The sequence below is a fragment of the Gopherus evgoodei genome, chromosome 8 (assembly GCF_007399415.2).
Source record: "Gopherus evgoodei ecotype Sinaloan lineage chromosome 8, rGopEvg1_v1.p, whole genome shotgun sequence".
NCBI classification, from domain to species: Eukaryota; Metazoa; Chordata; order Testudines; family Testudinidae; genus Gopherus; species Gopherus evgoodei.
Genome location: NC_044329.1, coordinates 102,155,674 through 102,175,856, shown reverse-complemented (window position 1 = coordinate 102,175,856; position 20,183 = coordinate 102,155,674). Strand labels below are relative to the sequence as shown.

The following is a 20,183-nucleotide window of genomic DNA, read 5'->3' as shown; positions in this document are numbered from 1 at the left end:
AACATTTCAGAAGTGCTGTGCCAAGTCTTCATTTATTCATTCTAATTTAAGGTTTTGTGTGCCAATAATACATTTAACATTTTTAGAAGGTCTCTTTCTATAAGTCTATAATACATAACTAAACTATTGATGTATGTAAAGTAAATAAGGTTTTTAAAATGTTTAAGAAGCTTCATTTACACTTAAATTGTCAGTGGCCAGGACCTAGGCAGTGTGAGTGCCACTGAAAATCAGCTTGTGTACTGCCTTTGGCATGTGTGCCATAGGTTGCCTACCCCTGATCTAGATCACTTGTTCTCAAACTTGGGGGCGGCTTCCAAGGGAGGAGCAGGAATGTGTCAAGGGAGGTCCAAGCTCTGTAGGGTGGGTTGGTTGGTTTTTTAAAAGAGCTCTGGCTGTCAACCCTGGGTGGTTGGGGCTTGTGCCGAAAAGCTTTGCACAGCTGGGAGATGGGGACAACTGGAGCCCTGCTGCTCGAGCTCCTCCCTTGCCCTCAATCCCTCACTTGGAGGTGGTGGGGCTCTGGCTGTCAGCTGTGGGGTGGCAGCGGCAGAAGCAGCATAGAAGTAAGGGTGGCAATGGGGTGTTATCTGCTATGAAAAGTGATGACATGAAGAAGAGGGGACCCCATCAAATAAATTTGAGAACCACCACTGCTCTAGATTGTGTGGTTTTCGTATATGCCCTTCCCAGATGCCCAAAATATTTAGCTTTTAGGCTGGTGCCGAAAGATATGGTTATTTAAAGTGTGGCTATGTTCTGCTATGCTGATTATGTATTTCATACTCAGTGGATTTGATTCTACTTCTTCATAATGGATTTTTACCTTTTTGTAAACCTTTAACTCTAAGGGCTCATAGTAACCTTTTTGTTTTACACCAGCCAAAGTAGGAGAATTGAGCCTCCTACATCTACTGTTTGTGTGTAATCAGACTTTTATCTAGTCACTTTGTGTTGATAAGCTTTTCTTCTTTTTACTCCTGTTTAGCCCTCCAGCCTTGCCACAGCTAAGGTAGAGTGAGCTGAATTCTATTCCCTTGTGCTTTATCAACAGAATTGTTTAGGAAGTGCTATTTATTTGTACTGGTCCAGGCATCCTCAAAGCAATGAGGATGCATCAGAGTCAAAGGGCATAATTTGATCTGTAAAATCTTTTTACAGGGCAGATGCTACATGTACAGGAAGGGAAGAATCCACCTTCACTTGTAGATTTAGGAGTTATAAAACTATATTTTAAATTGAGCTGCTAGTATGTTAAAAAATCATGAGTCAAACTCTCCAGCAACATGAGTGGAGCTTTAAAAGTCGTAAGATTATGTAAAAAAATATTTTTTGCCTTCTTTTTGAGCCCTTAGGGTGCTAAGGTCACATTGTTAAGCTTTCTCCACAGTCACCTAGGCTAAAAACTTACTTTTCTTTTACACTAAAGGTTGAAATCATCATATACCTACTTGGTTCTAGGAGCTGGGGCAGTTTTAAGGAAAAGAATAATTATGCGCATCGTGACAAAATCCTGAGCGTTAGCTCTACTGAGCTGATTCGTTTGTAAAACCAGGAATCACGAAGAAAGAAAGCTGAAGTGACCAGGCTTGGACCGTCTGTTTTAGCACCATGTGACGTTGTGGGTTTGAAATTATCCCTCGTTCTCTTAAACAGAGCTAAGTAAAGAGACCTCCCCGCAGCTGTTGTGTGCGCGTCTGTAAGCGACCAGACAGGAACCGGGGGGCCGCCAGGCGATAAACCCGCTGCTGCTTCCTCCCAGAGGAAGGCCCTGAATCGCGTAGGCCGGGGCAGGGCAGGGCAAGGACGAGGCGAGTTCCTGCATCGTACGGCGGCAGGGGGCGCTGTGAACATCCAGGGGCCGCTCTGGGTTCGCCCCATCCATAGCTCGGAGCTCGCTCGTGTTCCCTGGCCCGAGCTCGGCCCGCCACGCCCCGGAAGCGAGCGGGCTGCGCCTGCGCTGTGGCCGGCTTGGCTCCCGGCGTTCCCGGCAGCGAGGCAGAGAAAGCGGCGCGGAGAGGGCGAGGGGAGTGTCTCTGCTGCGCAGGCCCGAGCCCCTCGCGCGCGGGGGTCTCCCGCCCGCCCGCCCGCCCGCCATGGTGCGGTTCCTGCACGTCCAGAACCGGCAGCGGCCGCCGCCGCCCATCTGCAGCGACTGCCCCGCTGTCCAGGTGCGGGGCTGCCCCGGAGCCTGGGGGGCGCTGCGGGAGGGGGGCGTGTGTCTGTGTCCCGCCTCTGAGGGGAGCGTGGGACGGGGATCCCCGCAGGGTGGCTCTGTCGAGGGCTCCGGAGCATGAACGTGCCTGAGAATCGCTGGAGTCAAGGCTAGTCCGTTTCTTCTGGATCAAACTCCTCTGCTGGGAATCGGGCCCCAGAGAGTCTGAGGTGTAGTTGAAATAAAAGACCCGCCCTGATTACCGCCCTTTAAAAAAAGCAGCACTTGACTCTGCTAAAGTGTTGGGTGAGTTTGAGTTGTTACACGTGTGGCCCTTTAAATCCTGACTTGTGCACGCTACACGTTAACATCAAACAAAACTCGGTTAAAGTGGGCTGTTCAGGGTGGGAGAACGATGCATTTGAAATAGGAGTGGAATGAGGATGTCTGGCCTGTATTAATATGCAGTTTATTCTGTCTGACAGCTTATCTGGAGGAGCATCCACAATCATAAACTACTCCTAACTGGATGCTTTCATGGCTACGCAGGAAGATAATTTTCAGTTTTGAGTCTGAGCCCGCAAGTCCTTTTCATAAAATTTCTATTGATGTCAAGGTGTGGAGGGCTTACAGGTTCGGTTCCTTGAAGTCTGAGGTCTACCATAATAAGTTGCTGTCTCAATCTCTGTAAGCTGCCTCATTGTGACATGTATTGAGCTATATCACGTAGGTAGTGGTGCAGGAATACTTTGCTTTAACCTGAATTAATCATTGTGAAAGTATTTTGGTTAGTTGTAATTTGAGTACAATTTATTAATATGTGCAGGATTTTTTATTTGCTCACAACAGGCTGAGGCATCTCCATACTCTTTACTTGACATCTCTTTGAAAGCGCTGACTGCTGACCTAGAGAAGTTTTGTACTGAGAGACAAGATGGAACACTATGCCTGAAAGAATCTGAAAGACTTCCCCAAGAAGTAGCTGATCGATTGCTGCAGACTATGGCATTTCATGGTAAGACAATTGTCTTAGGATCAGCAAGCATAGGTCTGGCGGAATAGCTGGATGTCGGACACTTTAGTCATTTGAGTTGTATTTTTAACATCTGAAATCTTGGAGTAATACCACTCTTTTCCATCTCATATTTCATCTTTGGAAATCTGATCACCACCACCTTCAGAAAGTTTGTTCTCTTTACCTTGTCCCCAAAGTCATTTCTCTTGAATTGATTGCATCTTGTTTCTACTTTTACATTTTCTCTTCTACTTTTCTTAAATTGGAATTATCTAAATTTGAAGGCAACCAAAATTTCCCCCAATTTATGGTCACCCCCCCCCACCCCCCAGATTTTAGTGTGCCTCCTTTGCTCACCTCAGAAATGTGAGAAGGGTGGAAATTTATTTTAAAATATTAGTTAACAATATTTATTTTGGTTCCATCTTGGACTTTGTGAAGTTCTGGTGAAAAGTCTGGGAAAGGCAGGGTATGGGTGTGTGTGTGTGGGAGTAGACAATAAAACATCTCGCTGGCATCACAAGTTAGAAATATGACCCATTTAATCTCTTTAAATCTTGCTTTCTTTTTTATTTCAGCTAGTGATGGGCAAAACTTTCTCACCCTTTCACAAATAATTGAGGCTTGTGCGTTTAAATGCTGCCTGATCATTTTAACATGACCATTTTAAAATGATGTACCTACCATACTTGATAATTCTCACATTTTTTAACATAGTCCTGACTGTATCCATAATCTGTTTTCCTGTAGAGTATGTAGAAATGGTGTCCTGATTTACTAAAATATAAGTATAGGGTTAAATCTATATATGCTGTATTTGTAAAGGAGCTCTTGAAAAGATGTGATTGAAAAGCTAATCGCCAGTGGATGCTTGAATTTAAGGGACAGCTGAAAGACTATTAACTTATTCTTTTCCCCTTCTCTTGCTCTTCTCACAAGCACACAGTCGTGACCTTTAAGGGGGAATTTTTATGGTTCTGTTAGTTCTCTAACAAGCTAGAATATCAGTGTGTGTGTGTGTGTGTGTGTGTATAAATCTACTATTTAACATGAAAATAGAGCATCAAGGAGTTTGTACTTCAAGTTATAGTATGTTTTTACTCTCAAATACTCATTGTATAATGAACAGTATAGAACATATTGAAGATTTTTAGTCAGAATAGAGAGTTTAGTAACAGCGTTTCCACCAAGCCCACAAAGGTGAGGTACCCTGTATCCAGTGTAAAAGAATGTATTCCTTGCCGCATACATGTTCAGGATATAATATGTGTTTTTATTGTGAGGAAGGCTATAACACTTTATCAGTTCACTGCCATAAGCCTTTTTGAGGATTCAAAACATGAGGAAGGAGAAACATCTCCTTTCAAAATCCATTTATTCTTCTCAGTTTCCTGCTCATAGATTGTTTCCTTACCTTCTAAGAATAATCCTTGCAATTTTCTCATGTATGAGTATGCCTCCTGGCTAAAGTATACTGAACATGAGGGATGAAATAGGAGCACTTTCTATAGTTCCATTACATTGCTGTCTGCTGTAACACACTTATTGCTGTTTCCCAATAGAGCTGCTGAATGATGGAACTGTGGGCATTTTCCGAGGTAACCAAATACGCTTGAAACAAGCTTGCATCCGGAAAGCAAAAATATCTGCACTATCTTTCAGAAAAGCTTTCTGCCATCATAAGCTGATAGAACTTGATGCTACAGGGATGAATGCAGACATTTCTATTGCAGATATTGTAAGTGGACTTGGTAGCAATAAGTGGATCCAGCAAAATCTTCAGTGCCTTGTGCTGGACTCATTAAGACTTTCCCTGACAAATCCATATGAAAGGTGCTTCAATCAATTGTCTGGTCTTCGTGCTTTGAGCATTACCAATGTTCGCTTCCACAATGAGGATTTAGTGGAGATTGCTTCACTTCCAAGGCTGGAAAGTTTGGATATATCCAACACTTCTGTTACTGACATAACTCCACTTCTCGCCTGCAAGGATCGACTTAAGTCTCTCTCTATGCACTACTTGAAGTGTTTAACAATGACTACGCCCCAAGTCTTGGATGTCATAAGACAACTAAAATATTTGAACCACCTTGATATTTCAGATGATCAGCAGTTTACATCTGACATACCCGTCTCTTTACTAGAGCAGAAAGACATCCTACCTCACCTAGTGTCTTTGGACATTTCTGGCAGTAAATACATTACTGATGAAGCTGTAGAAGCATTTGTCAAACAGCGACCTGCAATGCAGTTTGTGGGACTACTTGCTACTGATGCCGGCTACTCTGAATTCCTTTCGGGAGAAGGAAACTTGAAGGTTTGAGTTTAAAAAAAAAAAAAAAAAAAGACACATTTGCATGCAAAAGGAAGTGTGATCTACTGTGTTGTGTAGGAAGTAAAGCTAGGAACTCTGAATCTTACTCCCAGTAGGGAAAAAAAGAGTTCAGGGAGAGGAGCAAAGATATGTTGTTGTTTAGCTCTTCTTTGCCCCACTTCTTTCTGACTAATCCTGTCCTAATGAAAGTAACTTTGAGAATAAATCTAGTAAGGGTCAAAACAGTTTGTGCAGTTAACAGTTGAACTTGTTGAATATTGGGAATGGAAAAAAAAAATTAAAATAAAATTGATTACTTCAATGAAAAAGACAAAAGAAGTTGTAGACTAACATTACTAGTGTTTGTCCAGCTCTGTTCTGCGCCCAAAGTTAAAATGAGCAAAAAAGTGAATTGAGACAGACAACTGAGTTGATATGGGAGCAGTTTTGTTTAGTGGTCTTGCCTAGATGCATTTATCCTTCATATGGAGCACTAACAAACTGCTGTGTTGTATTTGAACTATTTCCATGGCTCTGGGCAGAGCCTGGACAGAGCTCAGGATTGAGATCTTTGAACAGAAGGCGCTGTTGCAATGCAAAGAATATTTCTGGAGAATTTTCTAAGTATGTTCTTATATTACTACATGTGAGTTATATTATGGCTCGGGGTGGGCAAACCACAGCCCGTCAGATCTTTTAATCCAGACTTCAAGCTCCCACTGGGCAGCTCCTGGAAGCTGGGCTCTGCACAGCTCCCAGAAGCAGTGGCATATCCTCCCTCTGGCTCCTATGTGTAGGGGTAGCCAGGGACTCCATACACTGCCCCCGCCCCAAGCGCCGACTCTGCAGCTCCCATTGGCTGGGAATTGCAGGGGCGGTGCCTGCAGATGGGGCAGCGTGCGAAGCAGCCTGGCCAGTGCCTCGCCTCCGCATAGGAGCCAGAGGGGGGACATGTCACTGCTTCGGGAACTGCTTGAGGTAAGCACTGCCCGGAGCCTGTGCCCCAACCCCCTGCCCCAGCCCTGATCCCTCTCCCACCTTCCAAACTTCTCATTTCTAGCCCAGAGCGCCCTCATGCACCCCACAGCCTGCACCCCCAACCAGAGCCCTCACCCGCCCGCACCTCAACCCCCTGCCCCAACCTGGAGCCACTTCCCACACTCCAAACCCAGATGTGGCCCTTAAGCCAAAAAGTTTGCCCACTCTAGTTATAACTAGATGACAGCTTGCTCATTGTAACATCATATTTTGAATGATTTTGGACAAGACTAATTTATTTGCATAGTTTCAAAAGATCCAACTTGTCAAAGGTAACATGAAATTTTCCAATTAAACTTCAGTGTATTAACTGTTTTGTGCCCCAGGTATCGGGAGGAGCAAATGAGATTCAGATTTCTGAAGCTCTGAAGCGTTACAGTGAGCGGTCATACTTTGTGAAGGAGGCTTTCTTTCGTCTCTTCACCCAGACGTGTTTTATGAGAATAACTAAGCCTGAAATCTTAAAGGTAAAAATGAATTGCTGGTGAGAGTAAATATCAACATATTTGTTGTATTTGGGGGAGGGGGTGTGTGTAAAAATCTGTAACTCATCAGGTACACATCCCAGACTTTTCTCCCTTCCCTGGAGTTAGCTAGTATGCTGAGTGAGGCTATTTCAGAAGTACACTTGCAGGAGTAACCCGGGTGCTGTAATCTCCTTTCCTGTTGATCATAACTATCACAGCAGGTAACAAAAGAAGAGATGGATCTGGGGAGAGTTCATGCTTCTCACTTCCTGAGTTTTAGAGATTAGGGCCAATACCCTTAAATAGATTTGGATTTAAATGGGAAGTTGATGAAGGCATGCTTTTTGTTTCCTCCCTTTAGGATTCTGACTGCATCATGATGGAATGGCTGTAGCTTTTGCAGTCAATTCTAGGTAGAACATGTTGACTGGTCCAGCATGTTCACTATGAAAATATGGGTGGGACTAACTAGGTCTGCATCTGGTGCAATTTTGTGGTTAATCAAGGATCACAGAAGACATTCCCAGCCACTTCTTAGGTGTCCTGGAGAAGCAGTGAAGGACTGCCCTTTTGCCATTCCCAGTACTCATTCTCCATTGGCTATTGGAGGTCAGATGCCATCAGGTGCAATCATAGATCCTACCTCTTCCCCAGGTGTGCCCCCTGTTCACAATAATATCACTTCCATCTCCCTGCAAATTTAGTTTGGGGTCACTGTCCTTTCACATCCTGCGGATAGTAGGACATATCATGGAATGGAGAAAAACTCACACCCTTCTCTAGGTGATATGATTGCAGAATAAAATTGATGATCGCCATTACAATCCTACTGCGCTACTAAGAGGGTGCACTTCTGGGTATACTTGTTGCATTTGGTTAATAACTATTTAAAATATTCAGTAATCATAATTAGAAGTGCATCATAACTTGTACAGTATTGTGACTGTCTTACAAAATTAGAAATATGAGGTCTTATTATGTGAACATAACTTCTATTTCAGCTTGTGATTGTAGGAATGAGAAATCACCCCTTGGACTTGGCAGTGCAGTTAACTGCTAGTGCGTGTTCTCTTAACTTAACTAGACAGGGTCTGTCTGCTGGCATGCCTGTTCGTCTGCTATCCGATGTGATCCATTTACTACTCAAAGCCGTGGAAAACTTTCCTGAACAGCAACAGGTAAAAGGGCAGGGAGCACAATTTTAATTCGCTTCTCCTAACAAAGAGGGCTATAATATAAAGACAGAACAAGTATGTTTCTGCTCTGAGAAGGCTTCGTTGGTATTGATGTACTGATGTTTTGTTCAAATCAAATGAAATGCCACGATTAGCAGAAAAGACCAGATTTATAGAATCTGTGGGGTTTTCCCCTAATTTCTCCCTTCTGCTTTGCATCAGTAGAGGCCAACACTAAGGTTGGATGACTGGTGCTCTCTCTACTCTCATGCAGCTTAACAATTTTCTTTTTTGTTTTACTAATTATAAATTATGTATGCCATTAATTTTAACATTCAGATTCCTCTACAGTGTTAATCTTGCCTTGTCATGTGTCATCTTTGCTCTGTATTAGCAGACTTCTTATATGTCACTTAATATAGTACACTGAGTACACTTAATTACACAGAAGAATACATTGAGAATAAGTTGTCTGAAATACATAGAAAGCCGTCATCCTGATTGTATGAACGTACAGGAAATGCAGGCTGGACTCCTGGGAAAGTCAGGAGACTGACAGATGTGTTATAAAGCATGTCCTATTCTTAACCAATATTTGTGAATTGGTGTAAGTGGTGAAGTGCCGTAAAATTACTCCTGAATTGTAAAGAAGACCAAACAACAACAAACTCTGCTTGCATCACCACTGAAAGTCTCCTGCTTTTCCTGTGCAATTAAATGTGGAGTTACATCAGAGTTGTCTTCCTATGGGAAGTATAACTAAAATCTCAATTCTCACTGAGACATCGGCATCATTCACAGCTAGGGAAATATTGAAGCAGTGACAGACATTTTAATTACTGTACTGGAAATGGGTATAATTAGTAGATATTCACTAATCGAAGTTACCTTTCAAGCTAGCTGTCCTCTGTACAATGTAGAAATCTCTCTTGCTATATAAAGAGAGTTGCAGTATTCTTGCTGTCATGAGGCCTCAGATGCATTTTAGTATTGTCATAACTTAAAGAGAATTATTAGAAGCTTGTCTTTCAGCAAGCAGGTGAAATTAGTCTGGCTCAAATTCAGTCATTACTTCCTCCACAGCAATTAGATTTCTTTAATTTCTGTTCAGGAAGAAGAAATAGCAATTCCAATATTTGCAATTCCACATCGAGGACTGATGAGTTCTGCTTTCTGTGTGGGTAACTGAATTGGTGGTGGCTGAGATCTCCCACTTACTCCTATCCTCTCATAAGTCGAAAAAGCTAACAATACTAGCCTCCATTAGGAAAGGGCTAGCTAATAAGAGAGCAAATATCATAATGCCATTATATAAATCTGTGGCACACCCACACCTTGAGTACTGTGTGCAGTTCTGGTTGCTCCATCTCAAAAAAAAGATATATTAGATGTGAAAAAGGGCAACAAAATTATTACAGGTATGAAACAGCTTCTGTATGAGGAGAGATTTAAAAGATTGAGACTGTCCATCTTGATGACTAAGAGGGGATATGGTAGAAGTCTATAAATGGTTTGAACAGGGAATTATTTACCCTTTCACATAACCAATGAATTAATAGGCAGTAGTTTTAAAACAAACAAATGGAAGTACTTCTTCACATAACACACTGTCAACCAGTGGAACTCATTGGCAGGGGTTACATTGTGAAACTCAAAAGTCTGATTGGGTTAAAAAAGAATTAGATAAGTCCATGGAGGATAAGTCCATCACTGGCTATTAGCCAAGATGGGCATGGTCACAACCTCATTCTCTGGGTTGCCCTAAACCTCTGACTGCCAAAAGCTGGAACTGGATGAAAGGGGATGGATCACTCAATAATTGTGTTTTCTGTTGTCTCTTTGAAGCTGCTGGCATTGGCCACTGTCAGAAGACAGGATACTGGGCTAGCTGGATAATTGATCTGATCTCATATGCCCCTTTTACATTATTATGAGATAGCACACCCTAAACTAAGTAATGGTTAGTGGCAGCAATATTCATGTGCTTTTCTTGAATCCAGTCTGGGCTGATAGCAAAGGCTGTTAAGGAAATGCTTTAGATCCAAAGCTGTGATGCAGCCAACTGTAATCTTTGTGGGATGGTAACAGTCTGCCTTTCTTGCAACACTGAATTCATACAGCTGATACCCTTGAGGAGAGGTTAAGGCTGGTAGTGAGGACTTGGAATGAGATTTTACAAAGAGGTCCAATTCTTAGACAACTTTGAATATGAATTTAAAGAATCTCACAGCAACATAAAATTTAACATCTTCCTCTTTCCAAAAACCTCCTTGTACGATAAAGTTAAGGAAGGAACAAAACTGGATTTATTAATATCATACATTCTAGAGGGGATTGCATTCATGAGCCTTTACATTGTTTAAGATTTTGTTTATGGTATCTCAATTCCATCCTTTGCTTGTTTAATTATTTGTGTCTAATGATACAATACAGGGTTCCCTAATGATTAGTGAACTGCAAAATTATTATATTATAAAATAAAATACGAGAGCGCGCTTCTGTAACTTCATAAAATCTTCTTCTCTCCCCCCCCCCCCCCAAAAAAAAAAAAAACAGCTGCAGAAGAATTGCCTCCTCCTACTATCTAGTGTCAGGATCCTTCAAGATGTTCCATTTAACAGGTAAGTGGCAACCCAATACATTGAAATAGGATGTCAAGCAGCATGTCAAATATTTGGAACAAATATTTTTTTTTCTGATTTTCTTTTTTTTATCATAACTTTCATCTTTAAACTTTCTTTTGTGGACCCTCAATTAACTAGTCTTCTGAATTGTCATTCAGAAATTTTAGGTTCGCTTCCTAAGGCCTAATTTTTGCTTATAGACTCATAAACTGCAAGTAACTCCACTGAAGCAGATGGTGTTATATTTGTACAAAGCTGGTGGGAGATCAGACTAGCAGTAAAATCTTGGCCCAATTGACGTCAATGGCAAAATTCCTGTTGACTTCGGAAGGGCCGACACTTCACGGTTTCTAGTTCCCTGGATGTGTTCATCTGCTGGAGGGAAAGGCAGTTGCCTTGTATATGACTTCAGTGTTCTTTCTTATCTGGCAATGGTATTAATACACTATTGATGACATTGTGGTAGCCGGGGAGGTCCCAAGATATTAGACAGTGAGTGAGGTAATATCTTGTATTGGAACAGCTGTTGGTGAGAGAGACCAGCTTTCGAGCTACACAGAGCTCTTCCTCGTGTCTCTCTGAAGAAGAGTTCTGTGTAGCTCCAAAGCTTGCGTCTCTCACCAGCAGAAGTTGGTCAAATAAAAGATATTACTTCACCCACCTTGTCACTCTATTGATGACATTGGCAATTGACTGCCTGGAGGGAGGAATGGGTGACGGAAGCAGAAGGTATGAGTGGAGGATTCTTTGCTCTGACAGGAAGAAAGAGAAACCTTCAGATGTGGAGAGGGGGTTTGGTGGTAGTTCTGTTAGTAACAAAAGACATCACTCATGCATTAATAATGAGTTATTTACTGTTGCTCACTTAGTCATTTTTTAGATAACCTTTTAAAACTCTTGGATCCCTCTTAGCATCTTTCTTGTGGCCTGATCAAAGGCTGCTATAAATTAGTCTTTGTTATTGCCCATTTTCGGGGATAAGGAGAGGATATGCAACAACCAGGCTTGTGCTTTTGTATCCTTTGGAAACTAAGCATGTTTCCTTCTGTTTCCAGAGGTTGATATGAGAACCCTAGAGTCTGAGATGCAAGATGAAATTTAAGTTTTGTATAACTTACACTCTGCTGTCATAATCTAGGTTTGAAGCTGCCAAACTTGTTATGCAGTGGCTGTGTAACCATGAAAATCAAAATATGCAAAGGATGGCAGTGAATATAAGCTCTATTCTAGCTTTGAAGGTATGAGACTTAGATTTGGAAATGTTCAAACTTCTGGTTCCTAATTTTCAACAGATATTTCAGATACTCATGTAACATTATTTACTTGCAGCTTTCATCTGAGCAAACAGCACAACTCAGCGCAGAGCTCTACATCGTTGTGGGGGTGAGTTGCACATCTCTATGTGACATTCTTTATCTCCAGATATTAAACCAACATCATGAGAGAAATGACTCCGTTCTGAGCAACCCACATTTGTACAGCACAGAGCATGATGAGGCTTACGGTCTTTTGGTGCTTTCACAATATCAATATGAATTATTACTAATGTCTGCAATGAGAATCAAAGCCAAACTCTAAAACCTTATTTTTTGCTTTTCCTTTACAGGAACTTCTTGAAATAGTTGAACAGAAAACAAATTTGAATGAAGTAGATACTACTTTCATGTTTACTCTGAGTGCACTTTGGAATCTCACTGATGAATCCGCTACCACCTGTAGGCACTTCATTGACAACCAAGGATTAGAACTCTTCATGAGAGTCTTAGAGGTGAGAGTGTGACTGATTGATTGTGGTAGATTGCTAGCATACATCAAAACTTTATTTAATGATGACCTTTGTTTGTCTTGACAGTGTTTTCCATCTGATTCAGCTATACAACATAAAGTTCTTGGCCTTCTGGTAAGATCAAAATCAAGTTCTGTTTTAAAATAATCATTAGTATTCTATTACTTGTTTCTATTTAACTTTCAGTTGGGAAATACCTGGAGGGCATGTTAACTTCCTTTAGTAAAAAGAGATTTTCTCCCTTGCAATTTAAAAGTATCAGTTTATATCCTTAGACACTCATCTCAGCATCATTTTTACATTACACTGATGATTTTCTGAAAAACAGTTTACAGTGCATGGATTAAAATAGAAATAACCATTCAGCAGTCAAAGCATTTCCTTCAGTACTTCCGCAGAGGTTAGGGGAGCAAGGGAAATGAGTACAAGTACCCAAAAGAAGATAAAGGTCCAGTTCTGCTCCTGCTGAACTCGATGGCAAACCTCTTGTTAAATTCTGGATTGGACTCAACATTAAGTAATGTAACAAAATATGAACTGTAGGTCAGGGTTTGGTGGTGGGTGGTTTTATTTGCTTCAGTTTGATTTTTAGGTATTGAAGCTTTCAGAGTATCAACTATGTTATAGAAAATGGGAGGTATAAGGCCCATCGTCCTTCAGAAGAAATTTATTTACTTATAATGCTTACGAACGTTGTATATACTGCTTATCTTGTGCACACTGATTTTTTTCACCTATTCTGTCTTACAGAACAATGTAGCAGAAGTGAGAGAACTTCAGTCTAAACTAATGTGGAAGGACTTCGTAGACTGCCTCAGTGAATTATTGTGTAGTGCTGAGATAGAAGTCAGTTTCTTTTCAGCTGGGATTATTGCTAATTTACTATCTAGAGGAGAGCAGGCCTGGACACTGAGTCAAACCCAAAGAAAATCTCTGATTGAACAACTGGTACGCTGGCGAAAACTGATACCCTAGCTATATTCTAGTACAATGCTTGTGCTGTTTACTGTAAATATTATAATAATTAGTTTTGTATCTTTACAGCATTCAACCATTTTGAAGTGGCCAACACCAAAATGTAAGATGGTAGCATTGGTTGCCTACAGGTAATGAATTTGGAATAATGTCTTGACAGTATTAACTCTTTTACTGTTTCTGACATTTGTGTACTTACTGTGTTTCTGCTGCTGCCACTGCCGCCAGCCTCGTCACCCTAAATGTTCTCCTTTATGGAACACTGCTTGTGTAGCAGATCTCTTGGACATGTTTGAGCAGGGAATGTAGCGAAGAAAAGCCATTTTGGAGCCTGCTGAAATACTGTTCTAGGTAGTTCTAACCAGCTAAAATAACACATACCATTCACAGGAACCATATTTGGGTCCTGCACCTATGACTTCAACATCCCAAGGTTTTTTTGTTTAGGAGCATATAAATTGCTATGCTGCATTACACTGGTGGCTTATAGTGTAGTATCCTGTCTGTGAGAGTGTCCAATACTACCAGATGTTTCAGGGGAAGTTGCAAGATACCTCATAGCTGAAAATTTATAGAATTGGGCTGTTAAAGGACGCTTTTGCCTAACTTCTGTCAGTTAGAAATTGGCTTAAATCCTGAAGCATGTGGCTTTCTCTTTTTAAAATAATAAAAACCACCACAACCTAATGTAATTGTGGATGCTCCCATTAGCTATATGGCTGTCTTAAAGCTTTATAAATCCTGCCAAGGCGTTGGCCTCTCATGAATGAGTTCCATAGGTAACTCTTGTGGAGGTGTTTTTAAAATTTTCTTTGAATTAGTATTAAACGTACTGTTTTTCAATTTTGTCCCTTTTTTTCTTATTTAAGAGTATAAATGGGAATGTGATTTTTCCCCCCATATGCCATTAATTATTTTATATATCTCTATCCCTTCTTGTTCATCTACAATCTAAACTAAACAATCCCAATCTCTTTGCATATGGAAGGCTTTCCATGCCTCTCATCACTTATTACATATTTACAGAATCATATAAATGTAGGGCTAGAAGGGACCTTGAGAGGTCATCTAGTCCAGCCCCCGTGCTGAGGCAAGATCAAGTAAACTAGACCACCCTGACAGGTGTTTGTCTAATCTGTTCTTAAAGACCTCCAATGATGGGGATTCTACAGCCTCCCTTGAAAGTCTGTTCCGGAGCTTGAACTATCCAAATTTTTCCTATCTAACCTAAATCTCCTTTACTATAGATTAAGTCCATTACTACTTGTCCTACCTTCATGGACATGGTGAACAATTGATCACCGGATAGCTCAGTGGTTTGAGCATTGGTCTGCTAAACTCAGGGTTGTGAGTTCAATCCTTGAGGGGGCCACTTAGGGATCTGGGGCAAAAATCCGTACTTGGTCCTGCTAGTGAGGGCAGGGGGCTGGACTTGATGACCTTTCAGGATCCCTTCCAGTTCTATGAGATAGGTATATCTCCATATATCATTATAACAGCCTTTAACATATCTGAAGACTTATCAGATTCCTCCTCTGTCTTCTTTTCTCAAGACTAAGTATGTACAGTTTTTTTAACCTTTCCTCATAAATCAGATTTTCTAAACCATACATCATTTTTGTTGCTCTTCTCTTGATATTGTTCAAATAGTCCATATCTTTCTGAAGTGTAGTGCCTAAAACTGGACACACTACTGCAGCTGAGGCCTCACTAGTCCCAAGTGTAGTAGAACAGTTACCTCCTGTGTCCTACATATAGCCTACTTTCTCTGTAACTCATTCTTCACATCATGATTTGAAGACTTCAGTAACTCAACCAGAGGTTAGAAGTCTATTACACGAGTGGGTGGGTGAGGTTCTATGGCCTGCAGGAGGTCAGACTAGATGATCATGATGATCCCTTCTGGCCTTAAAGTCTGTGTCTGTGTGACACGTCCATTAATTCAGCCCAGAATATTAGGCGTTTTTGCAACTGTGACCACATTTAGACCACATCTGGATCACATTTCCTTAGGATTTTTTTAATGAGACTGTCACATGGGACTGTGTCAAAAGCCTTACTATAAAATCAAGATGTATCATGTCTGCTTTCTCCCCACATCCGCTACACCAGAAATTATGTCAAAGAGGGATATTAGATTGGTTTGGCATAATTTGTTCTTGTCAAATCCATGTTGGCGTTTACTTCTTAGCCTGTTATTCTCTATGTGCTTACAAATCAATTGTTTAATAATTAATTCCAGCATCTTTCCAGGTGTCAAAGTTAGGCTGACTGTTCTGTAATTCCCTGGGTCCTCATCCATCCTCCATGAGTTCTGGAAGATAATTCTTTATTAAATACTTTTATTGCTGCTGCTATTAGAAAGTGACTAGAACTAGCCACAGTATCCCAGAGGAGGGTCTACCATTGACTTCCATAATGGTATTATAGTATCTTCAGTAGTACTTTCCTATCCCTTTTGATACACAGCCTCCCTCTTTAGTCACTTTTTTTTACTGCCACACTTGAGTGTTTCCTGGGTGTTTAATGCAGAATCCAACACTGTGTATGAGAATACCTAAAGCTTAATGTGTTGAGACAGCATAGTTACTCTGAAATAAAGGTATCCAGTATCCCCATGACTTCACCAAATATATTTCTTTTTTTAACCCATAGATCCTTGAATCCTTTCTATCCATTACTTGACTGCTTCACGATATCTGGGGTTCAGCTGTGGGCAGTATGGGCTATGCAGCATGTCTGCTGCAAAACTCGTATGTATTCAATTTACAGTTTAATCTTTTAATATGAAATTGGATGGTTCTCATGTTCACTCATAAGCCTGTTGGATAAGTACATCAAAGTTTAAGTCATTCTTTACTGACCTCTTACTCATATAGGGGTTATATTGGATATTAAACAGTAGTCTCATTACATTCAATGGCTCAAAACATTGTAACAAGCTGAGATACAGTTCCTTGGTTTTTAAACTGATCTGTGTTTGGCAACAATAGGGTAGTCAGGATGAATTTGTCTTTTATATAAATCTCATGAGTAAGGCTACGTTTTAGTCACAGGTATTTTTAGTAAAGTCATGGATGGGTCATGGGCAATAAACAAAAATTCACGGGCCTGTGACCTGTCCCTTTCTTTTACTATATACCCCTGACTAAATCTGGGGGTGCCTGCTGAGGGGGTGGGGGGGCTGGCTTCAGGGTGCCCGCTGGTGCTGGGGGTGGAGGGCTGGTTCCTGGGCGCCCGCTGGAGCTCAGGGGTGGGGAGCGGCCCAGGACCACTGTCAGGGGCCTGCCAGGACTGCTGCTGCCCCTACTATCGGGGTGGCCCGAGACTGCCAGCAGGAGCCTGCTGGGATTGCCGCTGTCACTGCTGTCAGGGGGCAGCCCAGAACCACCGCCACTGGCGGGGGACCGGTGAGGCTGGCCCCCAGGCAGACTTGCTGTCAGGCACATCTGCAGGCTGCAGAAGTCATGGAGGTCCCAAAAGTCACGGAATCCGTGACAGACTCACAGCCTTACTCATGAATAAGTAATGCAATTCTGCAAACAATGTATTCTCTTTAAATTGAAAAAACAATCCCATAGAGTTTACAGATGTATTGTAACTAACGTCTCATTGCTGCTTGCTTGGTTTTTTTATGTTAATGTGTACATGTGTGTGAGAGTTGATGGATGTCTCATCCCTACTCACCCCATTGCTTTTGGGACGTTACTGTTCTGCTCCTGAGCATTTCCTAAGGTGTTTTCCAAACCATCAAACTAAATGGCAATTTTTATGAGGAATATTTCTATGTAAGGGAGCAGTTCCCAAAAGTACTTGGGTTGTGTTCATTTTGATATCCTAACTGTTTGGAAATTATTATAACGTTTGGCAGATACACCAAGTTTCTGCCGTAAAGCAGGGTAATATCGGAATACTTGTTCTCAGGATATATGAGGTGGGATCTGTGCCTACATTATGCTGTAGGGGTTGCAGTGAGTTGAAGAAGAGGGTATAATTGGAGCTGCTGTTGAGCCAGTTCCCCAGCATGGTGTCCGTGGCACCGTTCTGTTGGAGGTACTGTGTTTCAGAGGAAACTTTTTAAAACCGAAGTTCTGATCTTTTTTTAAAAACGCTGTAGTCCTCTTCAGAATAGGGTTTTCCCTACTATTTCCTACAGTGTCAGGGTGGATGCTGTAATCCACACCTCTTCCTGCCCTAAACTGTTGCGTAGTATGGCTGTATGCCATATTCCATCTCAGGGGCGGCTCTAACAGTGTGGAGTGAAGTGGTCTGTAGTAGTTTATAAATTTGTAAAGAGTATTGTGGACTACAAAATCATTTTTGTAATGTACATCAAATAATTAGACCCATGTGTGATCACTGGGTGGCTTTAAAGAGCTTTACATTGTATAGTCAACCAATCTGCATATGCATACACTAAAGTCAGTGTCAAATTAGTAGCCTGTTTGTAACTCAGTTTTTAACAAACTAGTTTGATTTCAAATCCTGTTCCAGTTCGTTTAACTATATCTGGGAAATGTTGACCCTCCCCTCAATACTTAACAATTTTATTACTCTAAGGATGGTATTTCCAAAAGCACTTGGCGTTAGCATTATTCTGCCCTCATTGATGTCCTCATAAATGGGAACAACCAATCCAATGCTGAGTGCTATTTAAAATCTTATCTAATATTATGCATGTCAATTTAACTGCATCACTAATTATGTAGTCTAAATGTTGGCTGAAGTCAGAGGCAGCATAACTGAATTAGTTAACACTTTAATTTTTCTCCTAATGTAAGTTGTCATTTTGACACTCTCTCAGCAAAGTCCCTAATAAAGATGCACTTTCTCTCTCTCTCATTTCAGCTGCCCGGTACTGTAGCATGCTAATTGAAGAAGGTGGCTTGCAGCACTTATATGACATCAAAGAAAACAATCAGACTGATCCAGCTGTCCTGCGAATCAACAGTGAGATACTAGACGCTGTAGAGACACACATGATGTACTATGGGAGACCTAAATATTTAAAGAAGCCACAAACCAAATCAGATGGATAGCTGTAGATAAAACTCTAATTTTTCTTTGTACTGAGAGTATCTGGTACTATTGATCACTGCTTAAGATGGGCATTCCTATAAGATTACTGCTGCTTGCACTGAGGAGGGCTTGTACAGCGAGTCCTCTAGGAATGGCTCGTTATGTGACTTGACTTTTGAGGCGGGACAGGAGGCTTTGGGATAGATTTTTAAAGGTATTTAGGTGCCTAAAGATGCAGATAGGTATGTAGATTCTTACCTGCATCCTGAGTTACCTAAATACAGTTAAAAAACGGCCCTTCACCCCCTTCAGTTACTGTTTGGAAACTGCTCCCATTTGGTTTGTCAGGCAGGGCTCGAACAGAATGCTATGTGCTTGCAAGTCAGCATTTTTACACTCAAGTCTTTGTGCTCACTTCTCACTGTGACCAAAGTGTGCCAAGGGCCATCCCCAACTGAGTCTTCAAAGTCACTTGTAAGCTGTGTCCCTTTTCTAGTCTTGCCAACACTGGACCACTATCCTAGTCTTTTCATGTCGCATCAACAATGTTTGAAATGCTTTGTGGTGTAGAAAAGAATAACTGGATCAGCTCCACTAGAGGTATGCAATAGGAATAAGCAGGAAAAACTTTAAAAATTAATCAAAAGTGAGGAGTAAAGAGCTTCTCCATGCCCACCAAAAAAAACCAAAACCAAACATGAAACTCAGTGGGTAAGAAAATACCTGAGATTACCTGTTTCTAATACAGTACCCAGAATATTTGGTCTCCTTACAGGCAGACTAATGGTTGCTTGACGGTTTCCAAATTCTGTCTTTAGCAGTGCACATGCTTTCCCACTGACTGTAGTGGGAGTGAAGTACAGGTCATGGGAGGGTAGAATTTGACTGTGTTGTGCAGTGAATTAAAGAATTATAGTCCAAAATATCAACATTCTGTGTAAATCTAATTGCTATGAAACTGTAAATTTAAAACAACTATAATGGGAGTCTTCCAAAGGCTTTTTTAAGTTTTCATACAATAAAATATAAAAAATAGGTCTAAGAACAGCATTTACACATGTATGGAAATTGGAGTTCTGTTGAAAGAAATGGAGACTGTGCAACATGCAAGTGTCTTGATTAAAGTGTAATTGTTGAAGTAAATGGTGCCATGAATTCAGGGTTCTATTGTTTCAGTGTTCCCTAAGTGTCTTCTTTCTGGAAAGAAGATGTGGGTGAGGGCCCCTGAGAGGTTGCTCTGCACTGTCTGAGTACTGGGAAATTCCAGTGTGGTTTCCCTTCCCTTAATCAACTCATTCACCTCCCCCCCTGCTTTTTTTCTAAACTCAATCAAAGTGCAGTAAAAATCCATCACACTTACATGGGGATGCTGGATGTTTTACATGTTTATCTTTATCTGAGGTAGTTAAATGAATTTTATCAGATTTACTTGTCTGTTTATATTTCAGGTGAGTCAACTTTCATTTTCAGATTGTTAGAAATCTAAGTAATGCAGCACTAGTAGTATAGGGCACTCTTTAACTGGTTTAATTTAAATTATTGAAGTCTTTCAATTGTTAAGTCTTTAAACAAACCTATTTGGGGGCACAGTTTTTAAAATTCCAGAGATCTGCTC

The 20,183-nt window shown here is 41.1% G+C and overlaps 1 protein-coding gene across 1 annotated transcript; it reads left to right on the top strand.

The window, feature by feature from the left end:
* Positions 1-2,007: 2,007 nt before the first annotated feature.
* On the top strand, positions 2,008-19,721 carry LOC115656277 (protein zyg-11 homolog B-like). The gene is made up of 14 exons (XM_030572766.1): positions 2,008-2,171; positions 3,005-3,170; positions 4,733-5,487; positions 6,849-6,989; positions 7,991-8,167; positions 10,721-10,785; positions 11,927-12,026; positions 12,118-12,171; positions 12,395-12,556; positions 12,641-12,688; positions 13,325-13,522; positions 13,619-13,680; positions 16,205-16,302; positions 18,398-19,721. Exons 1-14 carry the CDS (start codon positions 2,097-2,099, stop codon positions 18,586-18,588), a joined length of 2,292 nt encoding a protein of 763 aa, XP_030428626.1. The 5' UTR covers positions 2,008-2,096; the 3' UTR covers positions 18,589-19,721.
* The last annotated feature ends 462 nt before the right edge of the window (positions 19,722-20,183 follow it).